The 24,547-nt window shown below is 43.8% G+C and overlaps 1 protein-coding gene across 1 annotated transcript in view; it reads left to right on the forward strand.

Annotated features, from left to right (window-relative positions):
• Positions 1 to 24,547, forward strand: part of LOC126457240 (tachykinin-like peptides receptor 86C) — a 1,093,631-nt gene that overhangs the window by 908,067 nt on the left and 161,017 nt on the right. Inside the window, exon 7 of the mRNA XM_050093388.1 lies at positions 7,714 to 7,910. Coding sequence (XP_049949345.1) covers positions 7,714 to 7,910 — 197 coding nt within the window. The remainder of the gene's footprint in view (positions 1 to 7,713; positions 7,911 to 24,547) is intronic.

Raw genomic sequence — 24,547 nt, forward strand, 5'->3', positions numbered from 1 at the left:
GGGAGTGGCAACTGACCCTTAACATAGACAAATATAATGTATTGCGAATACATACAAAGAAGGATCCTTTATTGTATGATTATATGATAGCGGAACAAACACTGGTAGCAGTTACTTCTGTAAAATATCTGGGAGTACGCGTGCGGAACGATTTGAAGTGGAATGATTATATAAAATTAATTGTTGGTAAGGCGGGTTCCGGGTTGAGATTCATTCGGAGAGTCCTTAGAAAATGTAGTCCATCAACAAAGAAGGTGGCTTGCAAAACACTCGTTCAATCTATACTTGAGTATTACTCATCAGTGTGGGATCCGTACCAGGTCGGGTTGACGGAGGAGATAGGAATACCCAAAGAAGAGCGGCGCGTTTCGTCACAGGGTTATTTGGTAAGCGTGACAGCGTTACGGAGAAGTTTAGCAAATTCAAGTGGCAGACTCTGCAAGAGAGGCGCATTGCATCGCGGTGTAGCTTGCTGTCCAGCTATCTAGAGGGTGCGTTTCTGGATGAGGTATCGAATATATTGCTTGCCCCTACTTAAACCTCCCGAGGAGATCACGAATGTAAAATTAGAGAGATTCGAGCGCGCACGGAGGCTTTCCGGCAGTCGTTCTTCCCGCGAACCATACGCGACTGGAACAGGAAAGGGGGACAATGACAGTGGCACGCAAAGTGCCCTCCGCCACGCACCGTTGGGTGGCTTGCGGAGTACAAATGTAGATGTAGATGTAGAATGCAAATTTGTTGGTGAATCGACCTGTTGTGCTGCCTTCATGAACAGCATTCTGGTGGATGTTCTGCAACAGGGTAACGTTCTCCCACATATCGCTGTTGTAAAACTTGCCCCACAGAGTGTCGACATGTCGTCTTCGCCTGCTCGATCACCAGATCTGTCTTCAGTCGAGCACATGTGGGATACCATCGAATCTCCACTCCAGCTTCATCCACAACCATCATTAACCGCCCCTCCATTAACCGACCAACTGCAGAAGGCATGGACCTCCATCACTCAAACCGTCCTGCACAACACAATGCACGCACGTCGCTTGAATTCAAAGTTTTGGGGGTTTCACCGGTTATTATTGCACCAGCGTTTCACATTTTCAATGACGTATCTCATGCTTACATTAACCTGCCATCTTGCAATGTTAATCACTTAAATATTTTCCAAGAATTACTCTACGTTAATTGTGTATTGTTTTGCGATTTTGTTCCCGTCAATGTCTGAAACTCTTCTGCTACTTACCTGGCCATTGCACAAAAATAGCACGAAATAATTATGATTTAATTATTTGCGAGTGATCAAGTCACGTTAGCCTCGAAGGGTCTTGAAATGCACAATGAGTTGGTAATGACTAACAAATATCGACATGCACAGAAACCAGATTACTTTCCAGCCTCTCTAATAGCAAAAGAGGAGTTAAAGAATATCGGACGAAGAGTTGCACCTTTCGCCGCTAGATTGTCTAGTAAACCAGAAAGCGTTACGGTGATGATCAACGAATTCTTAGTACGCTACAAGACGGGCGTTGTGCATCACGGAGAGGGTTACTGTTGAATTTGCGACAACGTACGTCCCAAGAAAAGTTGGGGAACACATTATTGCCCAACACATATGTCATGCAAAATGACCACGAGGAGAAATTCAGTGAAATATGTCATACTGAGGCCAAAGGAAGGAAAAAGAGGGAAAATTATACCTGTATACGCTGGTTTAGAGGAAGATTCCGTCTTTCTAGATTACTGAAATAAATACGAAGTTTGTTTATAATAGAGAGAAATCATGAGGATAAGACAGGGCGCACAGAGTGTCCATGCCGTTTGAGGCTCCATGTAATGGATTGCGCGACCCCTCTCGCCGGAGGTTCGAGTCCTCCCTCGGGCATGGGTGTATGTGTTGTTCGTAGCATAAGTTCTTTAAGTAGGGTCATTGAATGTTTTTAAGTCCTGAGGACGTGATCATTGACAGTGACGTGTTTATACATGTAAAGAGGCATAAGGTCGCAGTGTTTTTAAGTGATTCTCTTCTTGTGAATCATTCGTTAATTATGTGGAAGAATCGTCTTGGTATTATTTTGCCATGTTGAGTTTTATTGTATGAAAACAGTGTCTGGTTTGCTCTGTTAATTTATTTTTAATTATCAGTTTTAATCTCAAGATTAAACAATAACGAGGTTTTCTTCTATTATACGAAGAGGTCAACGTTTTACCGCAACATCGTCTTCAGTTACGATCCGGAATTCTGTTGCACCAAACTTCGGCAGAAATTTTTTCCCAGAGACTTTTCGTCACATTTGTCAGAACTCTCCAGTTGTCCTCCTTTTTTAAGTACTCAGCAGACGAACCTTTCAGTTATGATATGAGAGTTATTCTCGTTTCCCACGCGTGCACGGTATGGGAAAAAGCGGTAAAATCTCTACGGCATCACTAAGGACTCTCACGACAGAGATGTATCACATTACTATTGAACGGAGGAAGTTCGTTTGTTTGTGATTGAAAGATGAGGAAATAAATACAAAAATAAGTAGTATAGGGGAACTAGTCATACCGTACAGTAGAAATTAATTTATAAGTCCTTTCTCGTCCGTCCTTGGAGAAAATTATTCAATTATAAAATCCGTCAAAACTTTCTTCTTAATATGCTTACTAAGTTAAATTAGAATGTTCCTTTTCCGGTACGACTATTGACAGTATTTTTTTTTCCTTATACTTTTGATGATCTACCATACTAACGACTTTAAATACAGCTCATTCAGCTTCCTGCATAGATTCATACATGTCTCTCTCTATTGCTCTGTCTTTTTCTTTGTGTGTGTGTGTGTGTGTGTGTGTGTGTGTGTGTGTGTGTGTGTGTGTGTGTGTGTTTATGCATGGAGGGTGCTCAGTAATACAGTGGTTAGAACCACCTGTTGCTCTATGCAGTTCAACACACAGAATCAGATTGCAGTGCAAATTTCCAGGAGCAAATTTGCTCTTGGAAATACCGTTACTGGGATTAGAAAGTAAAGGATGGTAGGAGTCTTAACTTCTCATTGACTTCAAAGAAATTACAGAGCCATAGTTCGGTTGGGCAAGAATGAAAGGGAAATCTAGTGTTTTCCTTCTGAAAAGTTCATTGCTATATTGGTCTTAAGCTGCTGAGAGTAGGAGACATAGAGCTGTATAGTTTATAATCATCATATATATGAAACTACCTTACAGCTTAGAATTGTGTGGCGGTCTGGTATTCGAATCCGATACGTTGTCTTTCGTGAGCAGTTCTCTCACCTACTTAGTTATCCCGGCATGACTCCTACCCGCCTACACAGCTTTACTTCGGGCTGAACCTCTTGCCCTACCTTACAAACTTCACAGAAATTCTCCCGCATGAATCGTGAGACTAGCGCTTCTGCAGTGAAGGATACTGTAGATAAACAGCGCACACTCGACTAAGGAGTGGAAGAATGATTCTGGAAACAATCTCCTAGGCTGTGGCTGAGCTATACCTCCGCAATATCCATTCTTCAGGGACTGCTAGTCACGCGATGAATGCAGCAGAGCTTCTGTAAAGCTTGAGGGTTAGGAGATGAGGTACTGACAGAAGTAGCGATCATTGGTCGTGCCTGGATAGCTCAGCAGATAGGAGCACTGCCCTCGATAGGCAAGGTTCCTGGTCTCGGTCCAACATGCAGTTCTAATTTGCCAGGAAGTTTCATAACATTGCTCACTTGTTGTTAACCCTCTCTACGTTCCTTCAGCAATGAGAGCTACAATTCTCCCTGCGAGAGAAGTGATATGCTCATAGCCCCATGATGGACACGTAAGATGTCAGAAAGGGGACATTCCAGGTTGGTCCTATCCGCGTTTGCAGTTCTCTGGCCCTTATAGACTTAGAACCTAAAACATTCTGAACAGTGGGTAGGTTGTCGTCAACTGAAACTTGTAGTAAGCATACTGCTACATTTTTCAGAGGAGCGCTCCATCTGCTTCTCCTGGGTCCCTAAAGCTACTAGACGTGGATGGAAATATTGCTGGCCAGAATCTCTTTCCAGAGCCTTTTTCTTCCAGAAGGCTAGCTCTCTTAAGGCGGTTTCTGGTAGTGCCAATATCCATCGCATGCGTCGCCGCATGTGCTTGGTCTCACAGGCTGGATATACAAACTAAAAGACAATTGCAAGATGAGGTCAACGCAGTGTACTCCTGAGAATGAGCGAAGCCTTCAACACCACGTCACTGGAGGCACTTTGCGTTGTGATGGGGACCTGCCCTATAGACATAATAATACGTTATAGAGCTGCACTTTACTGGCTTAGGAGGGACAGGCTCGATAAAGTCACCGAAATTACGGGAACCAACATTACGAACAAAACACAACTGAAACAATGGCGGATTCAGACATTGTAGAGAGTGTGGGAAGCATCCGAGAAGGGTCGCCTGATGTACGCGAAAGACTACAATTGAAACATATCGACCGAAGCTGGGAGACGGTCCATTTACTGACAGTCCATGGGCACTATCTGCTACATTTAAAACGTATGGGACTAACTAACGATGAAGTATGCGTATGCGGAGAAACTAGGATACTAGAACATGTCACACTGCTGTGCAACACGCTAGCACAAGTGAGACCTATACAGAACGACAATGACATCGCCAGAATAATACGTCATCCCGATCACTGGAACACATTAAATAGCGTAGCCGATATTGTATCGAACACTCTGCACGAAGAATACAAGCGCCACAACCCAAATGGAAGGAGGCGTAGACAAGCACAAACAACACAACAAACAACATGGGAGGACACAAACCCAACCACAGACTCCGAAATCGAGGAAGGGACACTAAGTGAACATGACTCAGAAGGGATCAACATGCAAGGGACCAAAATCAACAATGCATGACACTGCATGCCACAACACAGTCACAAGAAACACAACAACCATAAAACAAATAAACACCGGCACCACATACTAAGACTGTAGTAATAAGGTAATATCTTTTGGTAGGACAAGGCTCGAAGAACTTTTATTCCGAGGCTCCTCCTCCCCAATGACATACTGCAAAGTGTTTCAAGTATACTGCACACAAGCAGTAATGTACTGCTCGTCGTTTTGTGTGCAGACAAAAGTATATTCTCTTCTCTATTCAAAGCTACAATCAAAGAATTTTATATATCAGTAATGTATTAACTTATTTAATGAATAATGCATTCAAGTAGCAATGAACTATATTCTATTTCTACTAACAAATTACATACATAAGTGTATTTCTCATGTAAAGCTAAAATTCATGCATTCCATGTATGAAGTGCTCAATCAGCACTCAATCTGTATAATCTGTGTAAACATACGTAGGCACAAACCATTTCAGATGAGAACATCTCGAGGTTGTACCGAGACCTTCTCATCTGAAATAGGTAGAAATAGGCCATTATGAGCCAACATGCTACTTAGACTATATAACACACCCAAATACAAAATATCACTTCCCTCTACATACTGTAAATTATTTTCACTGCACTCATTGTATTATATTTTCTTTTTTTCTTTTTCTTTGAAATTTGCATTATATAAATTATATTCTCATCAACTAGGTAGTAGCAAATTATATGGAATCATTTTAACAATTGTTAAGCATTCAATTTGCTGTAACCTCAGAGAAATCTTTATATATTATGTTCTTTACATTATTTTAAGAAAAAGCATTAACAACTGTGTACCAATAAGATTGTAACAATGAGAAGTCTTTGTTGTTAGATTCAGAAGCATCCGATCCACCTTGCATTTCAAGGCGGTGGGCTACTCTGTACTGTTGATGAAATGAAATGAAATAAATAAGTGCCAGTCTAGTCAGTGAAAGCATTACGTACGCATACAGGCATGAGAAACTGAATTACAAGCACCTACTGTACTTGGAGCGATCGCTCCTGTCCTCAAAGAGAGTAGTTCGGAATGTCACAGGGGCTCCCTAAAGCTACTGGCCGCGGATGGAAATATTGCTGACCAGAATCTCTTTCTAGAGTCTTTTTTTTTTCAGAAGGCTAGCTCTTTTAAGACAGTTTCTTGTAGTGCGAATCTAGTCAGTAAAAGAGTGATATACGCATACAGGCACGAGACACTAAATTACGGGCACCTAATGTGTTTGGAGCGATCGCTCCTGTTCTCAGGGAGAGTAGTACGGAATGTCACAAGGGCGGAACAGAGATTTTTTGCAGTGACTTTCAGTGAGATAGTGGAGTATAGTTGAGTAAGACCACCTTTTTTAAGAATTTCTAGTGGCATAATGAATACATTAAATTTGAGACATCCAGTCGCGCAAATTTCAACTCTGTGGAGCTACACAAAACAAATAGTGGTTGTTGAGGGGGAGGATGAAGGAGGGATGAAACGAAAGAATGAGGTGGGCTGGGGTATTTCTGAGTAGATCTGGAAGGATGGATATACCTCCGGATGGAATTCGTCGTTGGTAGTGGGTGTTGCAACGCCGACGGGAGGAGATGCATCAGATGAATTTATGATTACTGGGTAAGATGCTGGGTTCTGGTACTGGTTTTCCCATTAATGTTTGGGTCCAAAAGTGCTAGAAGAAGAGATGAAGACGTGGGGTAATTTGGTGTTGGATGTGAGTAAAGGAAAGCAGACAGATGTGGACGGTGAGGACATGTGATTATCTTTCTAAGATTTCAACACATTTTTAGAATTATGAAAGGTGGAGGAACAGGGGATATTAGCAGTAGTTTTAGTAGTTTTGTGTTTTGTTATTGAATGGCAAGGAGGTGTGCACTCCATGCACGTTATCTGCCAAAGTTCTGTCCCAAATCCCTTACTGTGTTAGTGGGAGGGACGGTTTGGTTGTAGACGGCGAGATATGAATTTGGACGACAGAAACACCGAAGGTGCGGCAGAAGATGATGGTTTGTATTTTCTGTGAGTTCATTTGGATTTTCCACCGCTTCACCACGAGATGCAAGTGACGCTAAAGGGAGACATGGAAGATTTGAACAGTAAAGAGGGTAGTTACGTAGGTGGTGTCGTCAGCATATTGCAGAAGTAGGTAGGGAGTAGAGAGTTGGTAATGTCTGCAGCGTACTGGTTGTGTAGGAAAGTGGATAGGGCAGTCTTGAGAGAAATGGGATGTGTGCTGTAGCAGCGACACGATGAGTAGGAAATTAAATCTTCATGTACTTAGTTCGTATAGTGGGCTATATCTGTGAAACGTTTTCCCGCTCTCGACTGATCTGGTTGAAGCTAACTCGAGCACCGTTGACGTTCAAAAATGTTCAAAATGTGTGTGAATTCCTAAGGGACCAAACTGCTATGGTCATCGGTCCCTAGACTTAAACACTATTTAAACTAACTTACGCTAAGAACAACAAACACACCCTTGCCTAAGGGAGGACTCGAACCTCCGGCGGGAGGCGCCCGTTGATGTTCAATGATTCTCTCAGGTGTAATTTATAGAAGGGCGGAAGACCTCGTGGACCCATTCTCGAGGATCTAGCCTATCTTCCATGGAATTGATCGCATACCTTTGACCTTGCTTTCACGCGTAACGCCTTGTGAATCTGTTCCTGGGAAAATCCGTTCACTTTGATGAGGCTGTTTCGTCTTGCAAAACGACCCATATCAGCGCATTTGGTCGCAGCCAGATAGTGCCCCTCTGGGATGTGGAGTCGATCTCTGAGTTCTCTTCCAGGACTGGGCAGTCTGTGAGTTGGTGGGTGGGTGTGCGCAGGTGGTGCGCATGCTGGTGCTGGTGGTGGCCATCTTCGCGAGCTGCTGGCTGCCCTACCACGCCTACTTCATCTACGCCTACCACGACCCGGCGGTCGCCTCCAGCTGGTACGTGCAGCACCTCTACCTCGGCTTCTACTGGCTCGCTATGGCGAACGCCGGTGTCAACCCTGCCATCTACTACTGGATGAACAACCGGTGAGTAACGAAGGCCTTGTCTTCATTTGGTACTTGTGCTCTTCGTCAAATTATTTTCCACAAACTCGTACATATGGCAGCGTATGCCAGGCAAGACTACCTTGCATCTTCATCTACATATTAACTCCACCATCAAATGGTTCAAATGGCTCTAAGCACTATTGGACTTAACATCTGAGGTCACCAGTCCTCCAGACTTAGAACCACGTAAACCTAGCTAATCTAAGGACATCACACGCACATCCAAGCCCGAGGCATTATTCGAACCTGTGACTGTAGCAACTGCGTGGTTCCGGACTGAAGCGGCTAGAACCGCTAGGCGACAGCGTCCGGCAACTCCACCATCATTTCCCATACTTCCTAGATGAGTATTCTGTACGTAGTAAAGCCACCTACCGTCAATAACTTTGGCTTATCTTGTTATGCGTACACTCACTCCTCTTGCAAATTATTTTGCATAAACTCGAACCTAAAATCAGTTTTTTATAGTTCTCGTATAAATCAGTTATAATGACCAAATAATTTTACATATTTAAACAAAATTACTTGTCTACAAATATCTACAGTATATAAACATTCAACAGCCCTGACTACACGTAGATGTCGGAAGAATCGAACCGTGGGAGGTGGCACAGTGTTTACCACACTGAACTCGCATTCGGGAGGATGACCGTTCAAATACCAGTCAGGCTATCCAGATTTTGGTTTTCCGTGTTTTCTCTAAACCACTCAAGGCAAATGCCGGAGGGTCCCTTTGAAACAGTACGGCCAATTTTCTTCTCCATCCATCCCCTAATCTGAGCTTGTGCTGCTTCTCTAACTACCTCGTTGTAGACGGCACGTTAAATACAAATCATCCTTCCTTGAATCTTCCTTCCGAAGACTCAGTCAATACTTCATGTAGGCTCATTATATCATCAGGGAAACGTCTGTTAGGGCACTCGTTTACAGTGTGCTTCAATTTCTAAATATCACCATAGTCTCACGTACTGTCAGTGCATGTTGTATTTCCCCTTGCCTTCTCTAGTACTTTCTCTATTAAATCATCAGGGAAACGTCTGTTAGGGCACTCGTTTAAAGGGTGCTTCATTGTCTACATATCACCATAGTCTCACGTACTGACAGTGTATGTTGTATTTCCACTTGCCTTCTCCAGTACGTGCTCTATTAAGCTCTAATCACACCTCCCTAAGATGAAAACTGTAACTGTAAAAGTTAATTTATCAAGAAGTTCGTGATACCGCATTTTCGTGGCTTAGGGCAGTGGACGTCAGAGATAGCTACTTTACATCTACATCTATACTCTTAACTATGTGTAATGGAGAGTGTTCCTGGTACCATTATCACTGTCACCTCTTTTCAGTTCCGTTCTCGAAATATGGAAAGTCTAACCGTCTGTAGGCCTCCATATGATCCCTGAATTACCGTGACGGCTATTTCACAATAAGTATGTGGGATGAAGTAATGTGTTGCCTGACTGTTCTTGAAACTTATGCATTCGGTTTTGGACCAGTAAGCTTTGTGATACACAACGCCTCCCTTATAATGTCTGCCATTAAAATCTGAAAAGCATTCTTTCAAACACCTTCACATTTACCAAATAAGCTCGTGGCGACGCGCACTACTCTGCTTTGTATTTTCTCAATGTTAATAGACTAAGCTGATATGAGTATCAGACTGACTAGAGATACTGTCGAATAGTTTGAAAGAGTGTTTTGTAACTTGTTTCTCTCTTGAGGGAATTGCATTTCCTGCAGGCCGCGGTGGCCGAGTGGTTCTAGGCGCTTCAGTCCGGAACCGCGCGACTTCTATGGTCGCAGGTTCGAATCCTGCCTCTGGCATGGATGTGTGTGATGTCCTTACGTTAGTCAGGTTTAAGTTGTTCTAAGGGAGTGATGACCTCAGACGTTAAGTCCCATAGTGCTCAGAGCCATTTGAACCAATTGCGTTTCCTTAGGAATCCTGCAACGAATATCGATGTGTAGCACCTGCTTTTCCTATAAGTGATTGCATGAGGTCATTCTAGTTTATGTAGCTACGGATGTGTACTCTTAAATGTTTCATGGTTTTTTTTCGATTTCCAATTTTTAACGCCAGTTTCTTTTTAGCCGAAAATACTCTGCCTAGTTTGATGCCACTCGCCACGAATTCTTTTCCTGTTGAAACCTCTTCATATCAGAGCAGCACTTGTAGCCTTCGTCATCAATTATTTGCTGGCCGTATTCCAATCTCTGTTTCCCTCTTACGGTTTCTACTCTCTACAGCCCTCTCTAGTATAATGGAAGTTATTACATGATGTCTTAACAGATGTCCTACCATCCTGTCCCTTCTCCTCGCATACATTTCTCGCCTTGCTAATTCTCCAGAGAACCTCGTTATATCTTACCTGGTCAGTCCACCTAATTTTCACGCCTGGATTCTCTTCTGTTTCGAGTTCCCTACAGTCCTTGAGTTACTACTATACAATTCTGTGCTCCAGATGTATACTCTCATAAATTTCTTCCTCAAATTACAGTCTGTGTTGATACTAGTACACTTCTTTTGGACAGCAGTGCTCTTTTTTATGTCGTTCTTGTTGGAGAGAATTCTGCAAATGTTTGAGCGGAGTCAAATGATGCAGAACGGGCTTTTGTCACAACTTCAGGAGGACTCCGATGACTTCATTTCCCTACAAGATGGAGCTCCAGCACATTGGACAACAACGTACGTCAGTTTCAAAAGGTCCAAATAGCTCTGAGCACCATGGGACTTCACTTCTAAGGTAATCAGTCCCCTAGAACTTAGAACTACTTAAACCTAACTAAGCTAAGGACATCACACACATCCATGCCCGAGGCAGGATTTGAACCTGCGATCGTAGCGGTCGCGCGGTTCCAGACTGTAGCGCCTAGAACCGCTCGGCCACCCCGGCCGGCACGTCAGTTTCTCAGTAACACTCTACCTCAATGCTGCATACGGCGTTCGGGACCCCGAGACAATGCCCTGCATTCTTGGCCTCCAAGATCGCCAGATATGATCCCGTGAGATTTTTTCTTACGGAGATATGTGAAGGAAAATGTGTTCACCTGCCCTTTACCTCGTGACGTAGAAGAAGCGAAGAATACAATAACAGCTCCTATAATTTCTGTAAAAGCAGATACATTGCGTAAAGGTTTTGACGACTTTAGCTGCGATCTAGATGTTCGTGCTGATGCTGGTGGACGCAAGGAACATTTGTAATAGCATAGCAAAAACCCTAAGAATTTATGAGAATTTTGCAGTCCATCCCATGTTCGTAGTATGTTTTCATCAATAAGTATGGAGTTTCGAAATTCTTTTTTAAACATCCTTAAAATACGAGGGTCACTCAATAATTTAAGAGACAAGTTGGTCTGTGGAAAAAAACCGTTAGTAGGGCAAGTTTGGTACTTCTATGGCTTTAACTTTGCATCACTGGGATGAGCCCTAATCAGCTGATGTACCAACATTGTTTTGTTTATAACCTTAAAAATACATTTCAAGATGGCGATTCCGCTTGAAACGGCCACATTAGTTGAAAAACATTCTGTTATTCGTTTTTTACTTGCTGAAGGACAGAAACCAGTGAATATATACTGCAGAATGTTTGAAGTTTATGGTGAAGGTTGTATGAATCATGCAAATTTTTTTACAAGTGGGTAGAGCAGTTCAAAAATGGTCGCGACTCAGTAACTGACGAACACTATCCTGGCCGACCAGTTTCAACTCCCTCACTTGAAAGTTGAATTGATGACATTAATCGTGCCGAGTGCTGTGTGACTGTGGAAATGATGAAGTTCAAGTTAGTACTGGTATAGTTCATAACATTATCTGTAACAAGCTGAAGTACCGCAAAACATGTGCAAGATAGATCCCAAAGGAGTTGACGCACCTACACAATGAAACAAGTTTGAGTGTGTGCATAGAGCTAAAGTAACGTTGTGAAAGAGAAGGTGAACATTTCTTCAACAAAATTTTAACTTGTGATGAAGCTCGGCTCCACTATTATGAGCCAAAATCAAAAAGACAAAGCATGGAGTGGAAGCACACCAACACACCTGTCAAGAAAAAATTCAGAACCCAAGTCAGCAGGAAAAGTCATGTTGTCGGTGTTTTGGGTTGCTGAAGGTCCAGTTCTTTGTGATTATCTCGAAGAGCAGCGTACAATGAATAGTCAATACTACTCGGATTTGCTTTTAAACTAGGTGAAGCCAGTCATGACAGAGAGACGTCGTGGATCTCAGAGGAGACGTGTGGTTCTCCAGAAAGCCAACATACGTCCACATATTGCTCAACTAACCGTGAAACCATCGACAAAATTGGCTGGGAAGTACTGTCTCTTGCCCCTTACAGCCCTGATTCAGTACCTAGTGATTTCCATTTGTTTGGCGCATTGAAGGAGGCATTACGCCGGAAGAGGTTCCAGGACAACGACGACGTGAAAAAGTTTGTCGGAAACTGGTTCAAACATCAAGATAAAGAGTTCCTTGCAGCCAGAATAAAAAAGCTTGTAGCTCGTTGGAACAAGTGCATATATGTTCAAGGGGATTATGTTGAAAAGTATAAGAAGTATTGTTTTGTAAAAATAAACGCTTTTTCCTCCAGACCAATTTGTCTCTTTAGTTATTGAATGACCCTCGTAAATTTGCCAACATGTGAGTACAGCGGAGTCCGTAACTAAGATGGGGTGAATGCTAACGAAAAAAACGGAAGATGAAGTTATGGAGATATGCGCAACTGGTCGAAGTGTCGCCCAGTTCAACGACCTCCACCAGGTTGTCGAGCCACACAAGGAACGCTAGCCAGCAAAACATTAACGCAACTGAAATCACTGTAGTCTTATATCAGGAAAAAATTAACAAGATTATAATAGAAGTAGAAAGAAATGATTTTTGATGTTCCACATGTTCAGCATTTATCAGAGGGTGAAAAATGTGTGTGAAATCTTATGGGACTTAGCTGCTAAGGTCATCAGTCCCTAAGCGTACACACTACTTAACCTAAATTATCCTAAGGACAAACACACACACCCATGCCCGAGGGAGGACTCGGGCCTCCGCCGGGACCAGCCGCACAGTTCATGACTGCAGCGCCTCAGGCCGCTCGGCTAATCTCAGAGGGTGAAAGTGACACTTGATAATTACGTCAGTAACTTTAGTGTTTTCGACACGATGAACTCCATGGTTGCACAGATATCCATCGGTAATGTTTCCAAGTGTATTAGCTATGGTCGGGCAATGCTGACGAAATCAACGGAGCGGAGAGATGTAATGAGCGTCTAGCGGCAGTGGCTGTGGTGCAGTGCATCGGGCGATGATGGGCTGTAGTTGACACCTAGACAACTGCCTTCCCCCTCACTGACATCGGATGTGTTACCGTATCCACAGTCCCCCAGACAGCCGACTTGTTTCGCCGGCGGTTACGTGGCGAACTCATCACCGCTTCTGGCGAAGCCGTTCCACCGACGATGTCCATTGGCTCATATCTGTTGAGTAAGGGTGATTGGAATGGTTGTGTGTACAGTGTGGTGTCATGTTTGTACTATATGACGATTATTTAATGGAGAGGGTGAAACACGGTGCCGACATACAGTCTACTCCTCTCGAATAGCACAAGGGGTTGCCGGGCTCAATGTTCGCATCCGACGGACAAATCACTACAAACCGTGTCACATGCGCTCTATCCACGAGACAATGCGCAGAGGATTGGCGTAAAGTCTGGTGATCAGGAACTTCAGGCCAGCAGCTCTCCTAACATTACCAGCCACACACTGGAGGTGAGAATTTCTTCCACCGCCAGGACTAACCAGCTACACTATTTGATCAAAAGTATCCAGGCACCCCCAAAACCATACGTTTTTCATATTAGGTGAATTGTGCTGCTACCTACTGCCAGGTACTCCATATCAGCGACCTCAGTAGTCATCGTGAGAGGGCAGAATGGAGCGCTCCGTGGAACCCACCCAGTTCAGGTGGTTGGGCGTCACTTGTGTCATATGTCTGCACGCGAGATTTCCACACTCCTAAACACACCTACGTCCACTGTTCCAGATATGATAGTGAAGTGGAAACGTGAAGGGACACGTACAGCACAAAATCGTACAAGCCGACATCGTCTGTTAACTGATAGAGACCGCCTACAGTTCAAGAGGGTCGTAATGTGTAATAGGCAGACATCTATCCAGACCATCACACAGGAATTACAAACAGCATCAGGATCCACTGCAAGTACTATGACAGTTGGGCGGGATGTGAGAAAAGTTGAATTTCATCGTCTAGCGCTGCTCATAAGCCACCATCACGCCGGTAAATGCCAAACGACGCCTCGCTTGGTGTAAGGATCAGCAACATTGGACGATTGAACAGTGGAAAAACGTTGTTTGAAGTGACGAATCACAGTACACAATGAGGCGATCAGATGGCAGGGTGTGACTATGACGAATGCCCGGTGAAAGTCATCTGCCAGCGTGTGTAGTGCTATCAGTAAAATTCGGAGGCGGTGGTGTTATGGTGTGATCGTGTTTTTCATGGAGGATGCTAGCACCCCTAGTTGTTTTGCGTGGCACTATCACAGCACAGGCCTACATTGGTGTTTTAAGCACCTTCGTGTTTCCCACTGTTGAAGAGCAATCGGGGGATGGCGATTGCATCTTTCAATACGATCAAGCACCTGTTGATAACGCACGACCTGTGGTGGAGTGGTTACACAACAGTAACATCCCTGTAATGAACTAGCCTGCGCAGAGTCCTGACCTTAATCCTATAGAACACCTTTGGGATGTTTTGGAGCGCCGCCTACGTGCCAGCCCTCACCGACCGACATGAATACCTCTCCTCAGTGCAGCGCTCCTTGAATAATTAGCTGCTTCCCCAAGAAACCTTCCAGCACCTGATTGAACGTATGCCTGCGATAGTGGAAGCTGTCATCAAGCCTAAGGGTGGGCTAACACTACATTGAATTCCAGCATTACCGATGGAGGGCGCCACGAACTTGTAAATCATTTTCAGCCAGGTGTCCGGATACTTTTGATCACATAGTGTACCCCCGAGCCGAGCCCCATCACACAGGTATCTGTTAGCTACCTCGGCTACAGAAGTGGATAACGTAGCTGAAACTACGGTATTACTGGCATTTAAGCTATCCAAATCACCATAAATCGAGTGAGGAAGAGATACTTTCTAATTCAACAAACATTACGATTTCTTCCCCTTCCATTCATGGGTGGAGAGTTGTAGAATGATTGCCTGCACAGTTCAGTACAAATCTCATTAAAATCCTCTGGACGTACTGGCGCTTCATCTTATAAAATACGAAAAATTTTGATATACTCAAAGAACAGTGCTTCGACGTGTTGAAATTATCTTCCTCAGGGCGTAAAATAATTTAGTTGGGTACTGGGTGCTTAAATACAGCCCGGACATTAATAAAACCGGCAAACTGCACGGACGAATTCCTGTCTCGAAATGGAGGAAAGAAGGTCCTATGAACATGTGTTGCCACGGTAGATGGCGCTGATGAGTGAAAGTTTCTCTGACCACATGTCGTGTGTTCTTTGTCTGTTGCAGACTGTATCATTGAAGGAGCCTACTGTAAGGCGCACAATGATCCGGTATCCATGTCTGGAAGAAGCCAAGGCAGTGATTGTGTACGGCCAAGCTGATGTAAATGGTCGAGAGAACAGCTACACCAAAACAAGTCCTCACAGAGACCACTCACTTCAGTCAAGCCTGTTTTTGGCGTTTGTGTGATCATAGGTCCTTTCAGACAGACGAACATGCAGGGAGCTGAAATGTGTTGGTTGATGTCTGCGAGGCTGCTTGTTTTGGTATAGCTGTGCTGCCTCTCGACCTTTTCCATCTGCTTGGCCATAACCAAACACCATCTCGGCATATTCTCGATATGAATAGTGGTCCATTCTGCAGCTTACAGTCAAAAACTTGCAAGACACAAGGTACACGTGGCGCGTGGTCCGAGGAATTTTCATTCGTCAGTGCCAACTACCGCGACAACGACGCATTTCTGGACACATTTTCATACGACCTTTTGTCCTCTATTTCCAGTCAGAAATCTGTCCCTGCAGTTTGTTGGTTTTATTAATGTTCACCCTGTATATTGTAATAATGCCACTGTCATTTTCTTAGGTTTTATTTCCCTTAAAGCAGTCGGTGGTTGCAATGGAAGACCCAGAACGAAGTGCTCGGATTAAAATGGGTGTAACACAGGGATGCAGTCTTTCGTGAATACTATCCATCGAAGAACCAATGACGGATATAAAACAATGGTTCAATGACTGGATTAAAAATCAGTGATAAGCTTCACGATGGGAAAATAAGGAGGAATTGCAATATGTGTTGAATGAAATGAAGAATCTAATGCGAAGAGTATATAGACTGAAAGTAGAGCGAAGAGACACGAAAGTAACGAAGAATGGCAGAAAGGAGATCAACGACAAACTTAACATCAAAATTGCGGCCAAACAAGTAGATGAAGCAAAATAACACACGACAGGCGAAGTGAGGACCCCATAAAAAGAAGATTAGCAGAGGCAAAGAGGGCATTCATGCTCAAGAGAAGTCTGCTAGTATGAAACATCAGCCAAAACATAAAGTAGAAATTTCTTAGAATTTAAGTTTGGACTGCGGTATAGCATTACGTGATGGAAATAAGCGTTTGGCGTCATTTCCCGTGAGGCCCCTGCGGGGCAGGTCCGGCCGCCTTGGTGCAGGTCTTATTACATTCGACGCCACATTGGGCGACCTGCGCGCCGGATGGGGATGAAATGATGATGAAGACAACACAACACCCAGTCCCTGAGCGGAGAAAATCTCCGACCCGGCCGGGAGCGAACCCGGACCCGTAGGACGGCAGCCCGTCACGCTCACCACTCAGCTATCGGGGCGGACAGCATTACATGATAGCGATCCATGGACTGTCGCAACACCGCAAAAGTAGAGAATCGAAGCTGTGAGGACGGGGCGTCAGTCGTGCTTGAGTAGCTCAGTTGGTAGAGCACTTGCCCGCGAAAGGCAAAGGTCCCGAGTTCGAGTCTCGGTCCGGCACACAGTTTTAATCTGCCAGGTAGTTTCATATCAGCGCACACTCCGCTGCAGAGTGAAAATCTCATTCTGGAAACATCCCCCAGGCTGTGGCTAAGCCATGTCTCCGCAATATCCTTTCTTTCAGGAGTGCTAGTTCTGCAAGGTTCGCAGGAGAGCTTCTGCAAAGTTGGGAAGGTAGGAGACGAGGTACTGGCAGACGTAAAGCTGTGAGGACGGGGCGTGAGTCGTGCTTGGGTATCTCAGTTGGTAGAGCACTTGCCCGCGAAAGGCAAGGGTCCCGAGTTCGAGTCTCGGTCCGGCACACAATTTTAATCTGCCAGGAAGTTTCATATCAGCGCACACTCCGCTGCAGAGTGAAAATTTCATTCTAGAGAATCGAAGTGTTTGACATGCGGTGCTATATGAGGATGCTGAAAGTCAGATGGACTGATAAGAAGAGGAATGACGAGGTTCCCCGTAGAATCGGTGAGAAGTGGAAAACATGGAAAACACTGACCAGAAGAAGGGACAGCGTGATAGGGCATGAGATAACTTCAGTAGTACTAGACAGAGCTGTATAGCGTAAAAACTGTAGAGGAAGACAGAGATTGTAATACATTCAACAAGTAATAGAGATAGGAGGATGCAAGTGCTACTCTGAGATGGAGAGATTGACACAAGAGAGGAATTCGTGGCGGGAAACATGGAATCAGATACAAGACTGATGATCGAAAAGAAAAAATTCGTGTTAGGAGAGGGGGCAGGGATGTTTGTATGGTAGACTAGTTGTGGGTTAAACGGCTTAGTAGTAATTCTTAGCCCCTGTGAATCTCTTCAGATTGATATTAGTCTAGCGTCATCTCCACCATTTGAACCGCATCGATAAGTGGGGGCCCGAAAAATATTTATAGGTTCCGCAATTTTCGTTTTCTTGTTCTCAGTGCAATCAATAAATAATATACGGCTGAAGAACACTCAGTTTTCATCCTGAAAGCTGACGTTTTGAAATTCTCTTAGTAAGTACGACGTCTTTTTGTGACTCATGAATCATGTTTACAAAGAATTAGTGAAATCTATGAAGGTGGGCCGTGAGTCTTGGCAAAGTATCATAATTCCCTCAAAAGGAAAGAATCCATATTCGAGTCCATGTGAGGTACACCATTTTAATCTCTCGAGAAGTGTAGGTCCCGGTCAGTAATACTGGCGAGAAATTACTTATACCGGATGGTCCATTGATCGTGACCGGGCCAAATATCTCACGCAATAAGCGTCAAACGAAAACAAAGAACGAAACTTGTCTAGCTTGAAGTGGGAAACCAGGTGGCGCTATGGTTGGGCCGCTTTATGGCGCTGCCATAGATAAAATGGATATCAACTGCGTTTTTTAAAATAGGAACCCCCATTTTTATTACATATACGTGTAGTACGTAAAGAAATATGAATGTTTTAGTTGAACCACTGTTTTCACTTTGTGATAGATGGCGCTGTAATAGTCACAAACATATGGCTCACAATTTTAGACGAACATTTGGTAACAGGTAGGTTTTTTAAATTGAAATACAGAACGTAGGTATGTCTGAACATTTTATTTCGGTTAGTCCGCCCCGGTAGCTGAGTGGTCAGCGTGACAGACTGTCAATCCTAAGGGCCCGGGTTCGATTCCCGGCTGGGTCGGAAATTTTCTCCGCTCAGGGACTGGGTGTTGTGTTGTCCTAATCATCATCATTTCATCCCCATCGACGCGCAGGTCGCCGAAGTGGCGTCAAATCGAACGACCTGCACCAGGCGAACGGTCTGCCCGACGGGAAGCCCTAGCCACACGACATTTCCATTTATTTCGGTTGTACCAATGTGATACATGTACCTTTGCGAACTTATCATTTCTGAGAACGCAAGTTGTTACAGCGTGGTTACCTGTAAAAACCACATTAATGCAATAAATACTCAAAATGTTGTCCATCAGCCTCATTGCATTTGGCAATACGTGTAACGACATTCCTCTCAACAGCTGGTAGTTCGCCTTCCGTAATGTTCGCACATGCATTGACAATGCGCTGACGCATATTGACAGGCGTTGTCGGTGGATCACGATAGCAAATATCCTTCAACTTTCCCCACAGAAAGAAATCCGGGGACGTCAGATCCGGTGAACGTGCGGGCCATGGTAAGGTGCTTCGACGACCAATCCACCTGTCATGAAATATGCTATTCAATACCGCTTCAACCGCACGCGAGGTATGTGCCGGACATCCATCATGTTGGCAGTACATCGCCATTCTGTCATGCAGTGAAACATCTTGTAGTAACATCGGTAGAACGTTACGTAGGAAATCAGCATACATACCAATTAGATTGCCATCGATAAGATGGTGGCCAATCATCCTTCCTCCCATAATGCCGCACCATACATTAACCCGCCAAGGTCGCTGATGTTGCACTTGTCGCATCCATCGTGAATTTTCCGTTGCCCAATAGTGCATACTGTGCCGGTTTACGTTAACCGCTGTTGGTGAATGACGCTTCGTCGCTAAATAGAACGCGTGCAAAAAATCTGTCATCGTCCCGTAATTTCTCTTGTGCCCAGTGGCAGAACTGTACACGACGTTCAAAGCCGTCGCCATGCAATTCCTGTTTCATAGAAATGTGGTACGGGTGCAATCGATGTTGATGTAGCATTCTCAACACCGACGTTTTTGAGAATTCCCGATTCTCGCGCAATCTGTCTGCTACTGATGTGCGGATTAGCCGCGTCAGCAGCTAGAACACCTATTTGGGCATCATCATTTGTTGCAGGTCGTGGTTGACGTTTCACATGTGGCAGAACACTTCCTGTTTCCTTAAATAACGTAACTATCCGGCGAACGGTCCGGACGCTTGGATGATGTCGTCCAGGATACCGAGCAGCATACATAGCACGCGCCCGTTGGGCATTTTGATCACAATAACCATACATCAACACGATATAGACCTTATCCGCAATTGATAAACTGTCCATTTTAACACGGGTAATGTATCACGAAGCAAATACCGTCTGCACTGGTGGAATGTTACATGATACGTACTTACACGTTTGTGACTATTACAGCGCCATCTATCACAAAGCGAAAAAAGTGGTTCAACTAAAACATTCATATTTCTTTACGTACTACACGGATATGTAATAAAAATGGGGGTTCCTAATTTAAAAAACGCAGTTGATATCCGTTTGACCTATAGCAGCGCCATCTAGCGGGCCAACCATAGTGCCATCTGGTTTCCCCCTTCAAGCTAGACGAGTTTCGTTCTTTGTAGTTTTTTCGATTGATGTTTATTTCGTGAGATATTTGGCCTGGTCACTATTAATGGACCACCCTGTATACACTTGAAAAGTTGCACTGTCACGTGAATACCCGTATACAAAATGATGTGGAAAGTGACGTCATACTTCAATAAATTAAACTTATACTAACTCTCACAAGGGCTTGTAAACTACCGTTTTTCCCACATTGTATCCATTAATTCAATACATGGTACAATTACAATGTAGGTGTAGGTGCAGGTGCAGAGTGCAGAGCGCCTGTTTCACAATGCATTCAAATTTTGCGTTTCATCTGCTCCTTAAGTCCCAAACTCCTCGGAGTCTTCTTCTTAGCAATGCTTTCCCTGCATCCGTTCCGCCGCTTCGATTACAGGGGGCTTAGGCCTGTGCGGAGAACGAATGTGATGCGGGTTGCAGGGAGCAGCTGCCGCAGGCGCAGGCGTTATTGCGTTCCCTTGGCAGCCGTGTCATTACGGGCCGCCTTGTTCGTCTGACGTCACTCTGTTCTGTTGCGACTAGTGTTTACAGGAGCACTCCATTCGCTGCGCAAACCAGTGTGCAAGCACTACTTCCCTGCTATCCGGGTTGGGGGAAATCCCGAGTACTACAAGTTTAATGGGATTGCATCGAGGACGTTAGTACTGATTCAGTAAATGGGACACGTCCGTAGCTATTCGTAGCACTGATCAGCCACGTAAGGACATCGACTGTCTCACCCAGTACGTCATCATAACATTAGGTTCCATACCTCGAAACTGGGGATCGCATCAGAATAGTTTAGTACCAGTGCTGTGAGCCGGCCGACGTGACCGAGCGGTTCTAGGCCCTTCAGTCTGGAATCGCGCTGCTGCTACGGTCGCAGGTTCGAATCCTGCCTCGGGCATGGATGTGTGTGATGTCCTTAGATTAGTTAGGTTTAAGTAGTTCTATATCTAGGGGACTGATGACCTCAGATGTTACGTCCCATAGTGCTTAGAGCCTTCTGAACCGTCTACCAGTGCTGTGAACTTTTATGACCTGTACATATTGTCAAAAAGTTGCATTATTGCAATAAATGAGCTTGAAAAGCAACAGTTAATGGAATTTGGATACAATCTTCGCCATTCTATTATTCTTCAGAGCAAAAATATTTCACAGACCTGCTGTCAAATATCTCCTTCCGTACTTAGTTACTGGATGAAGTACTTTTTAAAAGTAGAAATCTAATTGAGAAGCATTATTACACTGGATTAATTTGTTAACGGTTTAGATTGGTTGTTGTATTATTTATTGATAACTGTTTTTTTAATTTTAACGATCTTCAGATCTCTCAGAACTATGAAAGCCACTGGAAACATAACTCATTCTTCAACAGAATCATACCATATCAATTTTTGCACACAAAATGTGTACAGTTCGTCAGTATCGGGCACATGTTGCAGCTAGACTACTTTCCACAATGTTGGTCCAGCTTTTCTGGTTGAAACTTCATCAGGTGTAGTATTTTTCAATAGATTCCATTTTACTGACAGAATCCAGATTTCCGATAGTTGTAAAAACGGAGATATAAACGGTTAGTGAATTCGGTTTATATCGCAGATAAAAACAACATTTATTTTCCATTTGAAACTCAATTTTATTTTCGCTCTCAGGCATCTTCAGTGGCCTACGTAGAAAATACAAAAAATAATGGTATACTCAGCAATAAATACACAGCTATAAAATCACTTCCTTATGTTCTGCAGAACTGTATTTATTTCCCTACGAAATAGGCTTTCGCCTTCTTAGGCGTTCTTCAGGTGACAAATGAAAGTACTGGCAGAGATGATTATGTGAGAAGGGGTCGTGAGACATGCTTGAGTAACTCAGGTAGCGCCGGCACGGTAGCTCAGCGTGTTCTGTCGGAGAGTTGGCTCTTCTTTGTAATAAAAAAAAACTGACTGAGGTTCGTGAGTAGTGGATTACGGTGTGAGACTTGTTCGAAGTATTTTCACTGGGGGGAATGCAGTGGGGAAGCCAGTGGGCATTCTGGTGAGATCCTCTCCTGGAACTGCAGGTTATGTAGCAAGAGTAAGTTGATAGAGGAGCAGGAGCGTAAGATCTGTGCCCTTCAGGTGCAGTTGAAAAACGCACAGGAGGAGCTAGATAGAATGAGGAGGGAGAAGGGGGTTGGGGAATGGGAGCTGGCTGTTGGCAAGAGATCTGCTAGGAGAAGGAGATTTTCAGACAGTTTTACTATTGGTGTTTGTAATAGATATGACCAACTGTCAGAGTCTAGTGGAGAGGAATCTCTAGTAGCTGTAGATGTAGGAAGTATGCAGCAGACCTCAGCAGTTACGGTGGCTAGGACAGTTGCAAAGTCTAAGAGAAGGAAGAAGGTTCTGCTGTTAGGTAGTTCTCATGGTAGAGGTGTAGGCCAGCAGTTGCAGGAAGTTTTGGGGAATGAGTACCAGGTCACCAGCATTGTGAAGCCTAATGCAGGATTGGCTCAGGTGACTTTTAACATAGGGGGGTTATGTAGGGATTTTACTAAAGAGGATCAGGTAGTGATTGTGGGTGGGGCTGGTAATAGTATTGATAGGGATGGGGAGTATGACATAGATGGTGACCTGGAAAAGATAGCCACTCAGACTGGCAACACGAATGTGCATTTCGTGGAACTGTTTCAGCGTCACGATCGGCCTCATCTTAATACAGCCGTCAGGCGTAATAACATGAGACTTGGGGGTGCGCTGATGACAGAAGGCATGAGTCACATTTCAGTGGTGTCGGTGGAGTCTATCAGTAGGACGGGTTTCACTAGACATGGCCTGCACCTCAACAGGTATGGGAAGGGGAGGTTGGCAAAACTTGTAGGTGACAGCATAGGTGGGGGTGGTGGGATCACTCATGGGAAAATTCCGGTAGTTGTGGGTGTTAGAGCTGTACCTTTTTTAGATTGAAGTCAGCTGATAGGTATTCCTGCTTAAGGGAAGTCTCTCTAACAAAGAAGCCACTTTCTACAAAGCTTGGGTATCCAATTAATGAGGGAATTAGTATATTTCATCAAAATATACAAGGTATTAGAGATAAAGTTAGTGAACTGCTTATAGATGTTGACTCTGAAATTATTGGTATATCTGAACACTTCTTAAATAAGGAGATAATTCAGAGGCTTCCTTTACCAGGATACAGGTTGGCTGGCAGCTTTTCTAGGAGCTCTTTGCGGTGTGGGGGAGTAGCCATGTATGTGAAAAACGGTATCCCATTTGAGTCAATTGATGTTTCAAAGTACTGCACTGAAAAGGTGTTTGAATGTTGTGCAGGTGTGGTTAAAGTTAGTGGAGCTAAACTTCTTACTGTTGTTATTTATAGATCCCCGGACTCCGATTTCACAACTTTTTTGCTAAAGCTAGAGGAGGTTCTTGGTTCACTTTATAGGAAATACAAAAAGTTAGTTATATGTGGTGACTTCAATATTAATTGTATAAGTGATTGTGCAAGGAAAAGGATGCTGGTAGACCTCCTTAATTCATATAATCTTATGCAAACCGTATTCTTTCCAACGAGAGTGCAAGGGAACAGTAGAACAACCATAGACAATATTTTTGTTCATTCGTCATTATTAGAAGGGCATTCTGTTAGCAAAAAGGTGAATGGCCTTTCAGATCATGATGCACAAATTTTAAGTCTAAAAGATTTTTGTGCTGCAACACATGTTAAAGATAGTTACCAACTTTTTAGGAAAGCTGATCCAGTTGCTGTACAGACTTTTGTAAACCTTATCAAGGAACAAGAGTGGCAAGATGTTTATAGTGCTGATACAGTAGACGATAAATATAATGCTTTCCTCAAGACTTTTCTCGTGCTCTTTGAAAGTTGTTTTCCGTTAGAACGTTCAAAACAGGGTACTAGCACAAACAGGCAGCCTGGGTGGCTGACTAAAGGGATAAGAATATCTTGTAGAACAAAGTGGCAATTATATCAAAACGTTAGAAACAGTCAAAATCTAAATACGGCAGCCCATTACAAACAGTATTGTAAGGTGCTTAAAAAAGTTATTAGGAAGGCAAAAAGTATGTGGTATGCAGATAGAATAGCTAAGTCTCAGGATAAAATTAAAACCATATGGTCAGTCGTAAAGGAAGTGGCTGGTCTGCAGAGACAGGTCGAGAATATAGAATCAGTGCGTAGTGGGGATGTCTGTGTTACTGATAAGTCGCATATATGTACAGTACTTAATAATCACTTTCTGAATATAGCAGGTGAACTAAATAGAAACCTAGTCCCAACAGGGAATCATATAGCGCTCTTAGAAAAAAGTGTTCCGAGACTGTTACCTGAAA

Source organism: Schistocerca serialis, chromosome 1, assembly GCF_023864345.2.
Source record: "Schistocerca serialis cubense isolate TAMUIC-IGC-003099 chromosome 1, iqSchSeri2.2, whole genome shotgun sequence".
Classification (NCBI taxonomy): Eukaryota; Metazoa; Arthropoda; class Insecta; order Orthoptera; family Acrididae; genus Schistocerca; species Schistocerca serialis.